This window comes from Metopolophium dirhodum, chromosome 5 (assembly GCF_019925205.1).
Source record: "Metopolophium dirhodum isolate CAU chromosome 5, ASM1992520v1, whole genome shotgun sequence".
In the NCBI taxonomy this organism is placed as follows: Eukaryota; Metazoa; Arthropoda; class Insecta; order Hemiptera; family Aphididae; genus Metopolophium; species Metopolophium dirhodum.
In genome coordinates this window covers 32,626,749-32,649,322 of record NC_083564.1, presented here as the reverse complement: position 1 = coordinate 32,649,322, position 22,574 = coordinate 32,626,749, and the positions used below count along the sequence as shown (strand labels likewise).

Genomic DNA, 22,574 nt, shown 5'->3' with positions numbered 1-22,574 from the left:
TGCAGATGTTGCAGTGTCGACGGGCCGCGGTCGACCACTGATCATGGAACAGAAACAGTCGGCATCGGCTGCTGCTGCTGAGTGCCACAGAACAATCATAATTGATAATAGAATATAATACTTATTACTTGTTCAATCGTTCAATGTTCACCTCATATTATTAACTCATAAGTCATAATTCATATTATGACATATAACACTTATTAGTTATTACAGCTTCAGTTGTTCTATCTTCTATGAGTCCTAAAAGTACCGAGTAGGCAGTACTAGGCACAATCATTGAAAATATATTATATCCTGGTTGTACAAAAATGTATTGGTTCAATAAATATTAAATAGTTATTGGTCCAATAAATTGAGTTGGTGAATCGATAAAGATTAAGATACGATGCACAAAGCCATAATTACTATAGCTTAAATTGTAAAACTACTAATTAGTATTTACTATTTAGTCATAACTCATAACCAAATAATATACGGGCTATAAACTATTAACTGAGTTTTACCAATTCCCAGTATTAATGTCTTTATATATCTACTTTTGTTGGTCGTTTGACGTCAATTTTAAGTAGCGGGTAGGCGATAATATTATTGTAAGACACATTTTGGAATTTTTGGTCTAACCACAGGGCACAGATTTTAAATATATTTTCATATAATCAAATAATCTGTGCTATTACTATTTACAAGTCGACTATATATTCAGCTGCAGACTACACTACTGCAGCCATTGACTATAATTGTCATGAGTGTCGCTAAACTAAACTACGTCATTTCGTCAAGACTGCAGCAGCCTGCAATAGTTGGTACTTGGTAGTTACTGACGTAGTGTACCAGCGTCATCTCGTGACAATTTACTTTGTCATGTATCATCTGAGGCCCGCCACTGTGTTTATGCGTATTGCACTATTGCATAAGTGCATACTGCATAACTCACAGTTCACACTGCTATAGATCAATGTGATAACTCAGAAGCGCATAACGCACTCAACTACTCAAGTCTCAAGACTCAACCGACGGCTGATTTTTATAACGCGGCTCGTTATTCGTCGACTATTCTCGGTTACACACGATCGCAAATAAACCGTTACGTTTCGAAATCGAGATATCCAAAATCCCATTGGTCCAACACGCATTGGTGGGGGCGATGGAGAGAATGAAACGTTAAAATGGCTACCTTTGTCCGTGTCGACCGCCTTACAATTATTATTGTATGCCACGACAGGAACTGAATTATACTGATATCGTTTTTATTATTGTTGAGATTTTATTTTGAATTCTCTCCTATCGCGGATTTACGGAGGCAATCCCATTTACCCATTGCCTAGTCACGTCGTCTATAATATCGTTAGTCGTTATACAGGCGGTCGGCGTCCAAAATTCCAAATATCCAAAATAAAAATATAAAATATCCAATCGCGAGTAACGACAACGCCGATTGTGTACTGTGCCATTGGATTTCATCCATTTGTTGGTCCACTGAGACAAGTATGAGTTCCGTAAGTATTATCACCGTACATTCGTTGCTGTCGTGTTCATAATATCCTTTGTTTGACGTTCTTTTTAGATTTCCAACGTCGAAAACCTGTCACCGCAGACTATCCGCAGGCTAGTACGAGAACAAGAAGAACTGATAAAAGACCCTCCAGAAGGCATACGAATTGTCGTCAACGATTCTGATGTCACTGACATCCAAGCATTCATCGACGGTCCTGGTATGTTAGAAAATTATAAGTTTTGAAACGAACACTTCTGATAGAATCGAATAAACGTGTTCTGCTTTTATTGCACAGCGGGTACACCGTATGCTGGCGGGCGGTTCAATGTAAAATTGGTGTTGGGAAAAGACTTTCCACATACACCACCTAAAGCATATTTCCTTACCAAAATTTTCCATCCAAACGTAGCTAGCAGTGGTGAAATATGTGTCAACACTTTGAAGAGGGATTGGAAACAAGATTTAGGAATAAAACATATTCTTCTTGTAAGTTTTCTAATAAATTTCATTAAAAATGTTTAATCGATTTTTTTTTGTTTTGTAGACAATTAAATGTTTATTAATAGTACCAAATGCAGAATCCGCTTTAAATGAAGAAGCTGGCAAACTTCTATTAGAAGAATATGATCATTATTTCCAAAGAGCGCAAATGATAACAGAAATTCATGCTCCGGTATACATTTCAGTTTTTAATATTTATATACATTTTTTAGATATTATGATTCTCATCGATTTATGAAAAAAAATTTACGCTAACCCATACTCGTTGAGTGACACAACCAACCTTAACAAGACATAAATGTTGTAAAATAGTTTAATATAAGGCTATGCATTGATCTTGATTATAAAAATAAAACTGGTCTTATACTATGTTCCAAAAGAAATACATAAACCATTAACCAGTTATGTCTGGCCCTGTCCATTTCCTATCAGAGACATTGCCGCGATAACAAGCCTGTACTGTTGTCTTTGAAAAACAGCAGCTTTACCATTTGAGTAAGGTTAGGGGGACATTAGGCATCATTCAGCGCTGCCAGTCACAATGCGCAGAAAGTAGGTATTCTCTTTTGGAACAAAATAAGACTGGGTTTGTAATGTAATAATAATTATTTAGTTAAATTAGAAATTAATTTTTAAAATAATAAATAGTTTACAATATAAACAACTCTTAAGCTGTTGATTCCAATGCTTCATACTACTACATGTATTAGTAATTTTTTTTTACCTAAAAATAAATTTAAAAATCAACAAATTCAGTAGCTTAAACAGTATTTGTTTACAATAGTCATTATTTCATAATTACATTAATTGTTTCAGATACCTAAAAGTATGAAGATAGGACGAGAAGAAGATTCAAGTGATGGTCCATTAGCCAAAAAACATGCTGGTAGTAAAACATTAGAAAAGAAAAGAATTTCTAAAGATAAAAGGAAAACATTGAAAAGACTTTAGATTATGAATATTTAAACTTGTATTATATTATATTGGATGAACCTCAATCGAACGTCGTCATTATATTTTATAGCTCCTTGAAACCCTACTAAAAAAATAGATTTTTCCAATTCCTGTATTTTTTTGTTCGGTTGCTGTGTAATAAAATTAAGATTCAATTATTTTGTGAATTCAAACAAGTGTTAAGCTAATTCAAAATTTGTAACCTGTATGTATATAAAATATTTAATAGATAATTTATTATAATATAAAATGTTCTAAAAAGTGATTATATTTTGTTCCTTACATATGAGAATGTTTCAAAAATAAATAATTCTATATAATATGTAAACATGTTCAAATTATGTTCATAGGGCTAGGTAAAACCTCTCATTAATAGATAAACTATTATTTATATGTTATCATAAAATAACACCAAAATTAATTTTCATACTTTAGGACTTGCAAAAATTCAAAGTACTTAAAATCCATATTCTTTTACATACATAATGAATGAAACAAATAATTCCACCTTCTCAATGCTAAATGACAATACTATTAACATTAAGTATGCATGTTTTCTCCTACTGTCTTATCTGTGTTCTAGTTAATATTACATTTTCACAAACATAATATTAGAGAACCTGAATAATTTGCTATGATTGAAAACTCCTGCATTAGATTACAAAGTTAAAAAAAAGAAGCAGTTATTATGATAATGTTTCATTTTATTTCATATAAAATGCAATTGTCTACACCACAAAACAATTTATAACGCTCTATTTAAAACCGGTTATCAGAGAATCCCCACCCACTTAACAATCAGCACCAGTACCACAGAACTGGAGAACTGAAAATGGATAATAGGAAAACTACGGTAAATGCCTGAGCTCAGCAGGAATCGAAGTAATGACACCTAATTTTGAAAGACATAGTATTATCTTAGATTAATAATGTACATAATGATATATTAAATCAAACCACTTATTTTTTGATTAGCTTTGTATAAAGAACAAAATATCTCAATTGAATAATATCGAAATAAAAGATAGGGAAAAAATGTTAAGAGGAATTTAAGCCATTTTAATGATTGTATGTAATAACATAAATAAAATAAATGTATTACAATAAAAAAGTTTATATTTTGCATGAAAATATAAGGGGAATAATATACAAGTAATTGGAAAGTAGTTAAATTGTAAAAGTGTATAATTGCAGGTTCAATTTACTTTAACCTAATATAAATTATTACGAGTTATTTTAGTTAATAACTAATAACACTGTTTTAATTGTCAAACACTATTAAACTTAAAAATAGATATTAGAAAATAAAGAAATAAGTACATCAATTAGTTATTCTTGCTTTTGATATAGCTATCAAGTTGTGCATCTAGTTCATCTTTATTTGGCATCTTTTTTTCGTTATTCCTGCCACCTCTGCTACTGCCCCCACCTCGTCCTCTGCTGTTGCCGCGAGTGTTACCACGACCACCTCTAGTGTTACCACGGTTACCTCTAACTCCTATAAAAAATTTTAAGTCAAGACATATTGTTTGTAAATAAAACAGCAAAATTAAGACTTACCACCACGAGTACCCCGGACTGGTAATTGGGCTGGTCTACTCAGACGTGTAGCAAGATTAGCAACAGTAGATAAGTCCGTGGCAAGTTCTATCTTCATGGGACGACCTTAAATGAACAATTAATAATTAATACAATATAATATAAGAAAAGTATATTTAAAATAAATACCATCCAGGGGAACGTTGTTATATTGACGAACTGCTTTTAATGCAGCATTCTTACTATCAAAAACAACATCGGCTGTTCCTAAAGACCTTCCTGATCTATCATAGTGAACTGTAGCAGTTTTTAAAGGCCCAAATTCATCAAAAAGTTCCTGTAAAAAAAAAACCACTAAAATAGATCTTTTACATTCAATACCACTTAATATGTAACCATCCATGCCAATACTAAACAGTAAACAATCATTCACAAGATAAGTTTTAATATTTATAAATCCAGAAAGACATAAAATTATCAAGGAATATACTAAAGTTTAGATTACTTTTTAAAAAGTCTCTAGTTAATGAGAGGAAATGACAGCAGCAAATTGTTTTTAATCATCAAGTAATATCATTACTTTATTATAATCAATCAGTAGTGTAGCTTCAGAAGTCTGATGTTGTTTATAAGATGGTGATGGAGATGATGATAGTGATGGTGTAGGTTGTGATTAAAGCTTCCTTGTGTAATATTAGGTTTTCTCTTAAATTATGTATATTTATTTTTAATATCTGGCTAAAAAGTTAGTAACTTTTCAAATTCTTTGATCATCGTTACAAAATGTTTTTTCCACAGATTTTCCGTTCATTAATCTTGACATGATAGTTTAATAATAAAATGCATCAACAAGATTCTTTTTTTAAATTTCCGAGTAAATATTTATTTTTTCTTGAAATGTATTTCTTCTTTACATTATATTATCATTTGGTTTTATTAGTCAAAACCAGTAAATATTTTATTTTTCTTAAAATGTATTTCTTTTTTGAATGATACAATATCAATAATTTGGTTTTATTAGTCGAAACAATTATTATTTTCACTCAGTTTAACTTTTGCAAACACAGTGTATAGGCATTTTTAATGATTCAATTTTCAATTCTCAATTTTTTTAACTGAACAATTAATTTTCTCCTTGGAAGTTGAAGTATCTGTAATTCTGAATTTTCCAATATATCAGCAGCATTGTTGAAGTAAGCATATTAATTTGAATAATCAATAAAAATCAATCACAGAAGATCCATTGAATCCAACAACAAAACAACAAAAACCAAAAACTCATAAAGATATTTTTATTCAAGAAAAATCACCAAAATTAGTTATAATCTCAATAACTATAGTTCCCAACTATTTTATTTCCAAATCAGTACCTCATAAATTTGTCATATTACTGTATAACAGTACTATTCAAAGACTCAGAAATTGATATTTTATTCATAAACATATCATTCAACATTTGTTATTGGACGCTTGTCCAATAATAAGGAAGTGTTTAATAAAAAAAATTAGCCTAATATAATTTAATTTTATACTATCGATAGTAATAGCACAATAAAATTGTGATTTTAGCAACAGGTACACCAAATGTGTAATTTTGAATATATTTTCTTCTAGTTGTGACTTCTGTTTAAAGATGTAGATGTTGTTACGTTTTTTCTTAAATGTCGGCGTAGAATCAATGTATTTAATGATGTAGATAATTTTCAAATATTTTAATATTTTAAATGTGGTGTTTTTAAAACAAAAATAAATTAATACAATTGGTGTACCCGTGAAAAATACTTTTCAAAACGCCATGTGCATTACTTAAATTAAAATTGTCACTGTCCATGCTTGTCAATAATTCAGTGAAGCACTCATGACTACCATAATATCTTAAGACACTATGATAAATATAGCAATTTTAAAAATGTCAACTCGCATACTCAGAAATGAGTTACAAAATATCATGTTTAGTAGTCAGTGGCTTATTAATATTGGGTCATTTTCCCAGAATTAAATTTAGGCAAAAAAATTTTTCATTAGTTGTAGTGAAAACCGAATTCTTTTGTAATAATTTTATCTTGAGTAGCCAGGTATAGAAATTATAAAGAGAAAACACTGTCCATGGGTCGTTCTCGGACGGCAGTTTACAACACAAATGAAACCCCAGCTTTGAACCAATAGTGGATCTAACAACATGTGGTGAACATTCTATCTAGGTATCTTCAAGCTGCAATCGGCTGAAGATGCCTGGAAAAATAATGTTTTCGAATTTATTCACATTAAATAATAAATTGAAGCCTAAAAGTAGTACAATTTGCAGATATCTATTGTTAAATAAATTGTTTTATATTCCTAGGTTATGAAAACTTTATCCACATTTCAATTAATAAGAAATTTATTAAAATTGAAGTGTTCGTCTTGATTTACTTAAAGCTTGTTAAGTTTTTAGGTCAATTAAATTACATTTGATATTAAGTATAGAACTAAACATTTTTCAATTAATAATAAGTGTCAAGATAACAAAAATTAACATTAGGTATTTCTTCTAAAATGTTTGATAGTAATTAAACCATTCATAGCGGCATTTAAATATACGTGAAACAAATATATTATTAACTGTATCCAAACATTACTATTTAAATGAAACAAAATAAATGTTTGAAAAATAGTTAAATTACCAAATTAAATTAGGAACAAAAATGAAACAGGCATTTCCAAGTGTTATTAATAAGAAAACATTGACAAATAAATCTAGGTTTTAATCTTAATCAAACCTGTATATCTGTTGATGTAACTCCAAAATCCAAATTTGATATGACTATCTTATGAATATTGGTAGTAGATAGACCACCTCTCATTTGTTGTCTTTTAGGTCCTTCGTACATATCATGAGTCCACGATCCATTCACATCACCCTAAAAAAATATAATTATAAATAAACATATGAATCATTAATATACAATAATAATAATAATAATATTATCAATAACGTAATATAATATATTACATTAAGCGAACTCGGTTATAATACATGCCGGTTCTCCCCCATCCACCCGCTATTGACACTGGTTTCCCTATAACATGGTATCATGAGGGGATGGGCAGAAACCCGATTTTGGTTGGGCCAAGGCATGTTTGGACATGTTTATGTTCCATGGAACATAGTATAGATACTAATTCTGTTACCTTTGTAATAATCTTAGTAAACAGCAGTTGTCAAATGACAAATGCTAACAGTTTAAGTTAAGTTTTCAAACACACCAAGCCATTGTTACAGTATACGTAAAATTGGGGGGATACAGCTTCCCCTGTTAATTTTAAGAATGTACGCTGTGTACCCATAAAATTATAAACTATAGGTCTCCCCTACGTATAAATAGATCACGCAACGCACACTATGGTCGTTACATTTGTCCTAAACATATTGATTGTTGACAACAACCAACCCATCATTCTGCCAAAGAAAATAAGGCAAAAACAGCAACTATGTTATATGATATAGTTCCACCGTACGATTTCTATGACGATGGATTACCGTTTGTTTAGTCGGAAAAAAGTAATAACCAATACTCCTTCCTCAACATGCAAACAGAATGGTTACTTCGTGGAAATAGGTAGCTCTTACAGACATGCGGCGGCACAAAATAGTCGCCACCATTCAAAAAGCTCGCCGACTTTCACGTGTTTCTCACCTTGGAATAAGGACTAAATCCATTTGAACGCCTGGCCATCGCCCTGCCTCTACGAATAGGGCCACCGCCACCGCCGGCAGCACCATTTGATCGGAAATTCGATCCTCCGCCACCACCGCCTCCGCGTTTGACACCGCCGCCTCTAGAACCGCCTTGTCTTCCGCCACCACGACGTCCACCGCGGGACGTTGACCGTTTGCTCTTGATAAGTTCGTCTAAGCTCAAGTCCATCTTGAGTCGATTGCGGTAGAAAATTTAGTAAGCGCAAATCTGAAACCACGCTAAGGGGTCTGCAGTGAAAAATGTTTAACAAAAATGGCCGCAATGCAAACAATCGTCAACGACAAAACACAATGTTACGTAGTTACTCGTTTCACGAACCACGGTTGCCACTACTCACACGCTTTTGTACTTTACGTCCCGTCAGTACCCTGTTCTGTTTACAGTTTATACACTGCGGTAGACCCATAGAGTAATACTCAATGTTGGTTACTTGTGTTTGATTGATGAAGTGGTGAGTGGTGGGAGAACAAACAATAGTAAGTTGTGTATAAAAAAATGCCCAAAGTGATTACGTTGGACACACTGATAAAATGGCGCCAATAATTTGAATACAAAAGAATAAGTGCGAAGCCGCATCCTCCCACCCAGTTTAAACATATAAATTTTCAACAGACTTTTCCTTCTGTTTACTGTTATAGTTTAATACTTTAATATGCTTACGCTTTTTTACAATATTGCATGATGCTTCTTACGGATCCAGATGGCCGATTATAATTTTTATATTATGTGTTATAATCTCCTCTACAATTTTGTTTATACGTGTTTTTACAATTATACCACTCATTACTCAGTAACCCCGATTCTTGGAACGCGCAAGTGTTTTTGAAGGAAATTTTTCGCGTACATATTTTGATGATATATAAAATAATACTTTTTTTAACTGCCCTATGGACTATAACATATTATATGAGTACCTATGTGGCTATGTAAAATATTAATATTTTAAAATGCTCATAAAAATTCGCTCAAAAATTAAAATATAGTAAAACACCAACGAGAGAAAGAGAATACAGATAATGTTGTTACCTAAAAGTTTTATAATAAGTCCAATTCAATCTAATATCAAAACTGACAGGCGACAGCACATTAAGAGGACGCTACATAGATATTTGTTTCTCTCCGTCTTACAAGTGCGTAACATGGCAAATTTACGTTCAGCAGATCACGTTTATCTCCATTAGTTTAAAAATTAGAGAAAATCTATCTATTATAAAACTTGATAGTAAGAACATTAACTATGTTTGTACGTGGGTTTTTACGATAATTCAGTTTTTAAGTACGTTATAAGTATAACCATTTGTAATTCAAAAAATATATATATTTTAAATTAAAAAAAAACCCACATACAAACACAGATATAACATCAAGTTTTATAATAGGTAGATTTTCTCTAGTTTTTAAACTAACGAAGATAAACGTGATCTTCTGAGCGTAAATTTGTCATGTGCCCATGTCACGCACTATTGTAAGACGGAGACAACAAATATCCGTATAGCGTCCTCTTATATAATAGGTTAAGTTATTGAAACTAGTGAACGAAAATTTGCTATGTCGTACGTGTGAAGACTGAGACAACCCAATATGCGTGTGCGACGTCCTCTCAATGGGAATCAAAATGCAATTGTATATTTGAATGTAATACTTAACTAGACATAGGCGGAAATCCATTATAATTTCAGAGGGGCTAACATTATTAACATCAATGTGCGTGGGGGGGGAGTCTTACCTCCCCACGATCTTCACCAATATAAACTACTAAACTAGATCCTAATGTTCCATGTCCTGACAAGCTAGGTATTTGATTTTCACTAGAGCGTTTATCCTGTTTCACCGGTGTAATTACGGGGGAGGAATTTGATGTCGTATCCCCCCCCCCCCCCTTGACTTTTTTTAAGCTGACGAACCATATTTAGGCATGTACTTATTATTTATTGGTATTAATTAGTATATTTTATATAAACAACAAATCCCACATCATATTGTTCTATACTTCTATGCCCATATGGTAGCTGTAACTAAGATACCAAATATTTCTTCGTAATAAACACTATCATAATCAGTAATCACTAATCACTATTACAAATTTAATATTGCACAAATATATTGAAATATGCAGTTTAGCTCGATTTTTAGGAATTTTTTCTGAAATCTATATAGGTATATTTTAACGTGTTAAGCATAATGTTACAATCAGAATTTGTCAGTCGGACTTATAGTTCCAACTTTATAACTTTTTGAAATATAATCTTCAGGAGGGGGAAATAGGAAGTTGATGACTGACCACATATTCACAGTACGGTAAATTTTAAGCAAGCTTTATGAATATAATAAAGATAGATATATCATATACATTTAGTGTACGTGGATTTCAAAGAAGCTTATGATGATATAATCCGAAAGAAATTATGGATCCTAACAAACTAGGAAATACCAACTAAAATTGTTAACTTAAAAAAGTTATGCAACAGTAACAAAGTATGTAATCAGGGTACAAGTTGAGCTTTCAGATTCTTTTGAAACCGATAAAGGACTAAGACAGGGTGATGCTTTATTACCTATTTATTTAATCTAAAATTTGAAAGTGTAATAAGGAGAATGCAACAACAATGCAAAATGGAAGTAAACGAAAGTCATACGCTCTATTATAGCCTATGCAGACAATATATAATAATCATGGTCGATAAAAAACAGGATGTTACAGATAGTATGTCTAGCTTAATGAGAGTATGCAGATATTCGGGATTATCGGTGAACGAGGAAAAACTAAATATATGTAATATGTACAAGCATACAAAATTATGAGGATGAGTCAGACTGGAAAGTTGATAGAATATCTTTTCAACAAGTACAGGAATTAAAATACCTTGGGGTCAATTGTCAATATAAACAATAGGAACTACATTTAACAATATTTTGTTATGCATGCATAACGAAATTAAGCTCCACTTGAAAGTAGGAAATGGTTGATACTTTGCCATGTGCCCATGTCACACATGTTTGAGTCAATTAATGCGAAGTAAAACTAAAGAAAATGCATATTTCATGTATCCACACGACTGGTATGACACACCACCAATACATGGGCTACAACAGCAGGCGATAAGAGATAAAATATTTTTGAGGGAAAAGTTTTAAGGAAGATTAGTAGACCTTTATAATATGACCCCGATACTTATGTTTGGGAGCGAAGAGCAAACAAACAGCCGAAATGATTGTACAAAAAAGGAAATATAGGCCAATATGTAAGAAGTACAAGACTGGAGTGGGCAGGCCACATTTGGAGATCCAAAAATAGTACAATGAAGACATTACTTGTGAACAAAATAATAGGAAAATACCACGAGGTCGTCCAAAGCAACAGTGGTTATATGCCGTTAAAAAGAATTTTATGAACTTGAGACAAGAAAAGTATGGACCGAAAACATCCTACATTCTGTTAATAAACGATTCCGATCTCACTTAGAATAGTCGTAAATCCATTAAAATGTCAATGAGGGCTAACAGTTTTAACATCAATCGGGAGACATGTGATCGAGAGGATGACATTGATGTTAAAAATATGAGGGCTTGATCCCAGTAACCAACACAACTAAGAAGCCGTCTGTTTGGTGGGTGGGGCTAACCCCCCTCCCCCCAACATCCTAAACCCAACTCAAATGATACCCTTGGAAATCCACCTAGACAATTAGTATAACTACCTATATACAAATTAAATAAAACTTTTTTTATTTTTATTTAATATTTTATTTAATGTTTGAGTATAAATAACAATAATATGTTTATAAATTAATGGTGGAATGAAAAAATAATAATTATTAAACTACAATGCAGAAAAATAACTTATAAAATAAATGTAAATAACATATTACGATTGAACTAGGAACTGAATTTAATATAAAATATCAGTTATCAACTGCAGAATAATTGCAATGTTTTGCCTCAGACTTACAGAATTATAGAACTGATTTAAACAAATGCATAATATAATATATTACTTCAGTTCCGAATGCAACCTTAATTTTTAATTTAAAAAAAAATACAATTAAAATAACTATAGGCTGTTTATCCCTGTTTTCCGAAAAAATATCAAGTTATTATTTTTAATACATCCACAGCCTTCTATTATTATATATTACACACAATGTTGACATTCTTTTCAATGTATAACACATAAATTAATTTAATTATTAGGATATTAACTTGAGACTAGAACTAGATGCAAAATTAAGTGATTTACTTCATTATCAACAGAAGTAAAGCACATAATAAAAAAAATCACTTAAATAGTATATTTTTAATTTAAAATCTCAAGGATTATATTTTCTTAAAAATAATTGTGATGATCAGACAATGTATGTATTAAAACATTTAAAACCAACAATTAACTAATCAAAAAACTTAAGCAACAAAAATAAAGACAATTTCATAAAAAATCTATTAGCTGTAATGTTGCAATTATAATAAAAAATTTTAAAATACACTGACCACTATTAAAATGTATGTATTATAAATAAAGAGCATTTAACACCAGGAAAAGAAAGGACTTTTGTTTTGAAATCTTTGAGTAAATGTATCACTGAATGAACGAAACTTGGAAGTAGTTCCCACATGACCTTTAGACCTGAAAAATAAAATAATATTATAACTTTGTACAAAGCTTAACAAAAATATTATTTTATAAAACAAACTTTTAATAATTTAATTCATTATTAGTACATGTATACATTCTGTTTCAAATAAGAGTAACCTCAGTTGGCAGGCTTCTATCTAATGGGTGTGGCTAACACACACCTTGTGGTGCTATGTTCTCAGAACTCAGGAGTGTCACTTTATTATTCTAATAACACGCCTATACCCTGTTCAAAATAAAAAGCCACCTGAATACCTGATATACATAAGAAAACCGTGACCCGTTGGTGGCTTCTTATTTTGGATATAGCTTGATTGCATTTTGCTAAGACTAATACAGTTAAGGGGGCTCTAGTCGGCCTTGTTTTAAGGAAATTAATATAAGCAATTTAACGCGATGACATTAAAATTACTTGTAAGTGTTCGTAAACAAGCATTAGTATGTGTGAGTTTAATCTATAATTGTTTTCGGTCAATATTTTCTAGAAATGTCCTGAATCATGACAGTAGGCCTGCATAATACCTCCTGGTAGTTCGGTTGTTATTTATATTCGCCATCAATTAACTTACGTACACACAGGCATTGGCATATTAAATAAGATAAACTTTTTTCAATTTAAAAAAAAAATAGTTTTTAGACTATAAAGCCAAAAAAAAACTGAAGAATTTTGGTTTGACGGATTTCAATTTTAAAAACTTATTTTTATTGATCACCAGGTTTACTAGGTTTCAGTTGAGAATATTTTAAGCATCTATTTTCAGCTGTGATATCCATGAATACAAATTTATATTATTCACATACGATTCACTATGACACTAATTATAATTTGAATCTTAAAAATCGCCTCTGGTCAAACCTAGTGAGCTTGTTAATCAGTCATAATTCGTTTTCAAAATTGAATTCTGTCAAACCAAATTCTTCCAGTTTTGTTGGCTTTTTGGTCTAAAAATCACTTTTTTTTCATCGACTAGAGCCCTAAAGCAATTATTTGGATATGTCCAATCGTAAATAAGAAATCAATGAAAACCGATTTAATTGATGTGCAAAATCTGACAGGCAACATTTTTCTGGCCACCTGAAGGTTCTCTTATTTAAGATAGAGTACAGCTAAGGGTAACCTTTGGGCAAATCAAATAATTGTTAACAGTAAAGGCCAAACTATAGATACTGAATTAATATTATTTGTCATTACCGTTCAACAATAACGGCTGGCATTTGAACAAGTTGTACAGGACTTTTACCATCTTTTAGAGCTTGAGTTAAATTTAATATCTGTCCACGCATAACACTCATTTGCTTTTCAAACATATGTCTATCAAATCCTTTGTCCATCTGTAAGTTGAAATATATGAACAATAATTAGCTTATTTTTAAAAATAAAATTGTAGTATTATAATTAACAGGATATGTATTATGTATAGGCATTAATAGTTAGTCTATGTTATACAAATATTTATATTTTTTAATTCAGCCTTAATGCAATACAATTTATTAGATAGTCACTGTTTAACTTTTATAAGTACAATATTGTGGCTTGGCGTGGCGCGTTAGCTGCTACCAGTTGCGGAATGCAACAGGGAGTAAGTAACGGCCACAGCTACTAGCTCCCGGATGGGTAACCACCCGGGTTCATAGTAGTTAAAAACCTTGCCACACATACATATGTTTGCTACCTACCGTAACAATTGTTAAAAAAAAACAATCGTAAAACCAACCTACCGTACCAACCTTACCCCTACCACAGTTCATAACCCCTACAACAGCTAATGGTCATAGTCGCCAGGCTTAAGTTCAATAAAAAAAAAAAAAAAGTACAATATATTTATTAAAAAAAAACACATTACACTTAAATTTGTTATGAAGTTGTATTTCATAATTTAATTCAATAAAAAATTATAACGTAACAAACATCATAACTTATGAAATACAATTCTGATTTAAGAAGAAAAAGGGGGGAAATTAAGTAACGGCTTTGATGTACAGATGTATATTAGATGTTGAGAATTTGAAGAACGATTCTGAATGAAGACAATTTATCAACCTATATTATTAAGTATATTTCATGATATGTTAGTTGATATTTTTATTAAAGATATTTATTTAACTAATTAGTACTACAGTAAGTTGATTTAATTTCCCAAAAACATTATATTAATTATATTATTAAACATTTCATTATTATAATAATAGTAGCTGATACCGTGCACTTCGTTACCCGTTAAATGTACAAACTTTTATATGACTCAAACTTTGTTCAATACGTTATTAAATATTCGGTGTTTGATATTCTATATTTATCTTAAATTTTCTGCTGCCCGAGATAAAAATTCTAATTCGCAGCAGTTATTATCAAGTAGGCAATCTACATGCGGTAGATCGCGGACCCCGTGCTGTTTGTACGTAAGTGTATGAATTAACTCTAAAGTATCAAAGTCATACCAAGTTTGTCGTTTTTACTTAGTATAACTTTGATAAAAAAAGTAAAAAGTAAAAAAGGAAATTTAGCCCTTTTTAAAAAAGTAAAAAGTAAATTGTTGACATTTTCCCCTAAAATGTAACCCTTTCTAAAAATTAATCCTTTCTTAAAATTCAACCATTTCTAAAAATAATCATTTCATTAAAAAAAATCAACCCTTTTTAAAAAATAAATAAATATTTTATCTATTAATTATTTTTTCTATAACCAATAACGACCATATATATAAACAAACATTTCCACCGTAAGTCTCAAAATCCCTGTTTGATCACTTCCCCAGGCTTCTATTAATTTATTCCTCGATAAATGGACTATCCAACAAAAAATTAATTTTTCAATTCGAACCAGTAGTTCCTGAGATTAGCGCGTTTAAACAAACAAACAAACTCTACAGCTTTATAAAATAATAATAATAATATATAATATAAATAAATAATACAAATATCGATAATAGCTGGGCTTGAAATCGATTAATATCGATAAAAATCGAAAAAAAATAATATATTTTTATATTCTGGTTGATATACATTTTTTATTTTAGACACTCATAACTCTAGAGTAAACAAATATAATAGTTGGCACATTATTCATTTTATTTTGAAACATTATCGTTTTATGTTATCGAAGAACTTTTTCAATCAAAAACGACTATTGTTTTTTGGAGAGAATTTTTATGCTTAGAGTTATGAGTGTCTAAAATAAAAAATGTATATCAACCAGAATATAAAAATATATTATTTTTTTTCGATTTTTATCGATATTAATCGATTTCAAGCCCAGCTATTATCGATATTTGTATTATTTATTTATTATTATTATTATTTTTATATTATTTATATTTTTTCTGCTAGATGGCGCCACCGGTGTAACTCAGTTTTTGTCTCTAAATCTCTAACTCACATCAGTTAGGTCCATAATTTATGCTATAAACCCGCTCCCCGACATTCTCTATCATTTAAAAAACATTTTAGCAAAACCGGCCCAGCCGTTCTCAACTGATGCAATTTCGAATTTTTTGTCTCCATTTTTATATATATAGATAATTTACTATTGTTTATAACTTTTGAGTTAATACTGCATTAACATAGGATGGTATAAATTATAGGTTTGTGGTATAAATAGGTAATAGCTTAAACTAAAAGTTTTCAAAATGTCATTGCGCATATATAAATATCACATAAAATATAAGTATGTACATTGTACCTTCGTTAGAGTTTCAAGTCCCCACAATGAATATTTTTCAATTACAATTTAAATTAAAATAGTTATTATTCATCTAAATATCTAATTTTGTCCAAATTTGAACTTCAAATGTCTAAGATATTGAAGTTGAAAATCAAAACTTTTTTTCACATATAGAAATAGGTAAAGTATATACTGTACTGATATTACTATAGCAATTAAATGATACAAGAAACAAGTTAACTTTGAAATTTTGGAAAAAAATTCTTAAATCTTTGTAATTGTTGGTAATATTTATTTATATAAATAAAACTCCTATATGGAAATGTTGTACAGGAAATCAATGATTTATCAAAGGGGTAGACTCAAACTAAATTTATTTTAGTTGGATTTTTTTGTTTTGTGGAGTTCAGATATTATGATATAATTTAAAACCTTCAAAATCTTTTCTTATATATAATAAATACTTTTCTTTTTACCTTAAACAAAGTGTAAAGATCATCACACAAATCTTGAACAAAGTTCATATCAGACAGATAAGGCAATACTAGTTCTTTTGTATCTTTACTGAATGGAATCTTTGCTTGTGGAAGCCATGCCCAATGATAGGGGTATGCACGCCATGAATCAGGGTGTTTAAATGGAAATGCTAAGCCATTATCAATAGCTGCTATCTTTATGTCTGGTTCTTGAACACTATTCCATTCCTATAGAAACGAGGACACCAATACATATTAAGTTATTTGAATATTTAAATATTTATAAACAAGTAAAAAAAAATATACAATAATTTAGCTTACATTTGAGCTTTCACTGACTGTAGAATTTGTAAGGCTAGCATTTGGGCTTGTGCTTAAGCTCGGTTGATCATACCTAATCAACCAGTTATCATTACCTCGATCAGTGTTTCGAATAATATAATCTAACACAACAAGCCTTTCAAATTGAATTTGAAAACGGGATTGAAGATTTAATGGCAATGGAGCTAATTCAAGTCGCCTAAGCCAATATTCAGCATCTTTATAACCTTCCATGAATAATTGGAAGGATCCTATCTGAAAGTAATATTATACAAATTATTCAATTATTCACCTAAATTGAAATTTACTTTACATACTTTGGGCCTAAGACCAAGTCTATTAAATCGCCGTCCCAATTTAGGAAAATGATCGTTAATAGCATGTTTCATTCTAGTCTTCTCTCTGTCTATACGTCCATAGTTGAATGTCTCACTAACCAACTTTGCAACCTTAGTTTTTGGTACAATATTCAATCCAAGTTTAACTGATACAAGGCTGGCACCAGCTTCAGACAGGTATCCTTGATTAGGTATTAAACACGAACGGCCAAAACAACACGGACAACAGTTTTTATGTAGCCATTTGATCCATTTTGGATTCAACAATCCATATGGTTCTTCATCTTTTGGTTTAAAAACACCAATAGTTTTCTAAAGTAAAAAATAATTTGTTTTAATAATTTTGTAAGGTAAATTGACATTTTAATAATTTACTAAAAAATAAAGTATATATTTGTTAGTAAAACTTACACAATTTGTATCTTTGACAAAATAACTACCACTGGACCCTTGATAAATGCGTTCAGGGAAGACGCTATTATCTATAGCTAATTCTGATTGTTTAATAACATAACTGAATGCCGGATCATCTACAAAGAAATAAAATAACGTATGAACTTAAATTTAATTGCATATTCTATATACATAATACTTAAATAACAGATATAAAATTTACCATATTTTTCATAACAATCATAATCAACTATAGATATATCTTCGAACATCATGAGTTTAAAATACTATAATTATAAATTATAAAACAATATTAAACTGTCTAATTTATCATGTGGCTTACTACTTCACTAAAAGTTACTAAAATAACTTTATACTCAAATAAAGGCTCAAATACATATAATAATATAAACAACAATTTAAGTATTATCATTTATCAGAATTAATGATAATAATATGCAGTATCATCAGTTATTTTTACACAATATTGACGCATTAAGTTGAGTACTTATAGAGGTGTGGTATATAATTGTATGAATTTCTCATCATAATATAACCTATTATAAATACTTGGATGTGATACTACACACAAATATTATACAGCTTCAATCAATACCCAGTGGCAAACAGATATAAAAATAACAATTGACCTTTAGTTATGAACTTTCAATATTGAATAACTGATTACAAAGCATAATGCTATATTAAATATATTTATATATATAATTCTATAATATAATAAGTACCTTAGCTATATATTTTCTAATATTATCTTAGACATTTTATAATAAGCATTGTAGAATATATATATATGTATATAAATGATTAGAATAGTAAAATATTAAAAAAAAAAAAAAACTGCTCGTGATAAAATAAAATATTATTCCTAAGAAAAACCAATAGTTGTAATTTAAAATACTTTAGATATTGTCTAAAAGAAAGTATAGTAGCCTTTTTTTAACCAATACCAATTTTCAAATATTATTTCAACTTTCATTGATATTTTTTATTGTTTTATCCATTCTAAAAATATTTTTTTTTATTTTTAAATTGTACATCATATCATAGGCCCCAATTATAAAACATCAAAATTGTTTACATAATATCTATTCTAAATAAAAAATGTTATTAATGCTAAACTGATAAAACTACAAATTTCCAACAGTTACTTTAAGTTAAAAAAATAAAAAATGTTATCGTGCTTATTGACATACCAATACCAATTCAGATAAAATAATACTGTATTACCTACATTTAAAAATAGTTATTCATTATTATTATTATTTCTACATTCAAATTGTTAGACAACATATTTTTAAGTCAGCCATGAAGGAAAAAATCAAATAAATAGTTAGGTATATAAAATATTTCATTTATGAAAAATATATACCACCATAAATGGTATATGCGATATTAGAATTCAACTTGCCATATGGCAATTATCCCTATAGTTTAAATACATATCTAGGTATAGTGCTGACTCATTGTAGCATAATACTACCATACAATTTAATTTACAGTATTTTTTTTTTAATAGAAACTGCATCAAAAAATGTAATAATGCCAGGTACCTAATTTAATTACTATTGTCAACCAATCAAGCTAAATCAATTTAGTATAACATTTTGTCATAGATATCCTATAATGCATATTTAGGCAATTAACATACAAAATCAATTATATAATAATTACCTATATTTATTCTATTTTAAATTACTTTCAGTAACAATTTAGGTGTAAAGATAGTAAAAACATTTAGGTTTTATTGATTGTTAATTATTATAGGTGAAAAATTACACAATGTAAATATTAATATTTTTAAATTCTTAAGAATGATGATACAAACAATACAAGTTTGAACAAACATAAATAGTGAGGGTGTTTAATATTATTTTTTTAAATAATTATGTAATTAAGACTAATTAAAGATCAATGAAATGGTATTAATTACATCATTTAATTAGCTATGAATGATTATTATTTAGCAGATTAATGTTAATTGTTAATTATAGATAACACCTAGTTGTATAATGTATTTAGTCATTACTTATTACACATACCTACTATTAGAGGTTGTTTAATATTTTGTATATTAGATAAATTAGTCTTGTTACTAATATCTTTTAATGTACATAATACATAATATTATAATTAATAGTGATACTGATATCAATGAAGCAAAAAACTAAATACCTACTTAGAAGTAATGTACTATTATTAGATGTCTTAATATTATACTATTGTATATAATTTAAAATGCATCAATTTAGTTACCAGGAAAATGATTATAACCCGGAGCATGATCCATGCGTCCCAGTAGTGGTTGATTTTCTCTATCTTTGGCGTCCAGATTGTCGCTTAAGGGTTGTTCGAACTCAATGTCAGGTACGATTGGCTGGTAAATAGATGTAGTAGGTGACGGCTGTTGTAGTATACCGTTGGGTTGCAAACTATCCTCGTTCATTTAGACAGTCGGAAACAAAGACTCACCAACACAAGGACACCTGAGAATTTGGTATTAGGCCCACGACAAACAAGGTTAGTCATAAATTGGATGATTATGTGATAAACTAGGCAGCCATATAAATTCAATAAACAGCATAGAAAATAGAAATTTCAAGAATTAATTGAAACTAAATGAAATTGAACAAAAATAATTATAGAAAATTTGAAATCAAAATGTAATACCTATAGGTAATCGTAATTCGTAATAAGAATATATAATAATAATAATTATTAATTCTTTCAAATCAAACACAGACACAGATGTTTTTTTGAAAATGAACTTGCCTGATCAGTTCACTTTGCTTTACTAGTTTGCGTATTGCTACTATCTCCGTCCTCCGACGTTGTCTGCCAGATAAATGATAATGACAGGAACAATAATTGATTGCGCATATTGTTCCATGAAACGACAACGTTGTAATTCTGTATGAAAAAATTCAACAATAATTATTTAAATTTTAGTTACGTAATAAATCATAATATTGACTACTGTATGTAGTATGAACTATTTTAATAAATAATAATTAGTTACTAATTAGTAGGGTACAGATTTTGAAGCAAAATAAATGCTTTTTTTTTGGTAAATGATAAAAAGTCAATTCTTATATGAAAATGCGTTTCATTTAATTTCTATGCTAAAGGGTAAACATAATTTTAGCCTTAAATCTCTTTTTCCGCTGTAGGTGTCTTTATTTGCTTTATTCTAATTTTTGTTATTTTGTTATTATGTGGTAAATTATCATTTTATTACACTAAAACAGTAAAACCACAGACTGCTTATATCATAATCTGTGATATAATGATATGTTATCAAGTCCGGATTAAGAGGGGCACGGTTTTTGGGCGCCCATCTTTATCCCAAAAGATATTTTTTTAACGCGTCCAATAGTTTTGAATAATAAAAAAAATTATTTAAGTAGATAGGTAAATTATTATTAATCATTATAAAATAAAATAATTCTCAATTTTATATCACGAAAAATTACTATAAATAATGAACTATGTTTGCCAACAATTTTGTTATGTGTTTTTTATTTTTGAGCATTTTAGATTACCAATTTAACTATTTAAGTATACAAAAAGGTAGTTTTAAGAAAAAAATATTTGGCTCTTCGCTCTTGTAAATTAGGTATTTCAGTTAAAAGTATTAACGCATATTATACTAAACTTTAGAGGACCATAATTAATAACCTAGCGAACCAAAATTAATTATTTGACTGTCAAAATGTTCAGAAAAAAGCTTTACCTGAATCCATCAAAAAATATTGTGGTTACCATTTGAAAAAATAAGGTCGATTTTATTATTGGTATAACTGCGTGACACCAAAGGGTGACAGAAATGTCGCTCAAAGAAAACTTTTTGTCACCTATTTTATAGTAGATGACCTATTTAATTACTGAGCAACAACGATTTTTTGTAAAAATTTCTATGTTTGAAATTACTATGTAATTTTTATTTATTGATTATTTATTATGTTTAATTTTGTTAAATTTATTTATGACGTATATCATTTGACAAACAATTATTGAGAAAAGAAAACCCACGTGACCGTTCACCGTAGCTCGTACTAGGTAGTATAGGTGTACCTATATCCATAGAATAATAGGTACGCTGCAAGTATTAAGTAAGCAATTTATTCCACGCGGAACGCGACAATGCGGCATGTTTCATCTGGTCGTCTGCAGTCGTCCCGGCAAATATCTAAAATTTGTTTTTGATTTTATTTTAGTCCTTGTTCGTACAAGCTATTAGCTAAATAATAATTATTTATTTCACTTTGGACCTTTAAACGGTATAAAACTATAAACGTTTAAGCCTTCAAGGTAATACGTCATACGATATTACGACAACAGGATGACTTTCGTCTTTCGGTTAGTATAAAATAATTTAAAATCTAATATTTTATACTTGGACTTAAACTAAATAGAAAATACAGTATCTATTTTCAATAATTATAATATGTTACAAAATACAATATACTTGCATGATATGATACGTAGTAGGTATTTTTTGGTTT

The 22,574-nt window shown here is 29.6% G+C and overlaps 3 protein-coding genes across 5 annotated transcripts; 1 reads left to right on the top strand and 2 right to left on the bottom strand.

Moving 5' to 3' along the window:
* The first annotated feature begins 1,144 nt into the window (after window positions 1-1,144).
* Window positions 1,145-3,218, top strand: LOC132944644 (ubiquitin-conjugating enzyme E2 S). The gene is made up of 5 exons (XM_061014100.1): window positions 1,145-1,499; window positions 1,568-1,715; window positions 1,794-1,984; window positions 2,043-2,171; window positions 2,816-3,218. Exons 1-5 carry the CDS (start codon window positions 1,491-1,493, stop codon window positions 2,948-2,950), a joined length of 612 nt encoding a protein of 203 aa, XP_060870083.1. The 5' UTR covers window positions 1,145-1,490; the 3' UTR covers window positions 2,951-3,218.
* An 833-nt stretch (window positions 3,219-4,051) lies between these two features.
* Window positions 4,052-8,599, bottom strand: LOC132944643 (THO complex subunit 4-like). The gene is made up of 5 exons (XM_061014099.1): window positions 8,170-8,599; window positions 7,252-7,392; window positions 4,682-4,829; window positions 4,514-4,618; window positions 4,052-4,451 (listed from the first exon to the last, which is right to left on the bottom strand). The coding sequence occupies exons 1-5, from the start codon at window positions 8,398-8,400 to the stop codon at window positions 4,279-4,281; spliced, it is 798 nt and encodes a 265-aa protein (XP_060870082.1). The 5' UTR covers window positions 8,401-8,599; the 3' UTR covers window positions 4,052-4,278.
* A 3,353-nt stretch (window positions 8,600-11,952) lies between these two features.
* Window positions 11,953-20,882, bottom strand: LOC132945081 (phosphatidylinositol 4-kinase type 2-beta). 3 transcript variants are annotated; one of them, XM_061014704.1, is made up of 8 exons: window positions 20,740-20,882; window positions 20,326-20,555; window positions 18,070-18,188; window positions 17,638-17,970; window positions 17,321-17,575; window positions 17,000-17,227; window positions 14,055-14,194; window positions 11,953-12,853 (listed from the first exon to the last, which is right to left on the bottom strand). In XM_061014704.1, the coding sequence occupies exons 2-8, from the start codon at window positions 20,513-20,515 to the stop codon at window positions 12,754-12,756; spliced, it is 1,365 nt and encodes a 454-aa protein (XP_060870687.1). In that variant the 5' UTR covers window positions 20,516-20,555; window positions 20,740-20,882; the 3' UTR covers window positions 11,953-12,753. The 3 variants fall into 3 exon arrangements, with proteins under 3 accessions (XP_060870687.1, XP_060870686.1, XP_060870688.1); XM_061014703.1 differs by having other exon boundaries at window positions 20,326-20,875; XM_061014705.1 differs by lacking the exons at window positions 20,326-20,555; window positions 20,740-20,882 and adding an exon at window positions 18,275-18,432.
* Window positions 20,883-22,574: the final 1,692 nt, after the last annotated feature.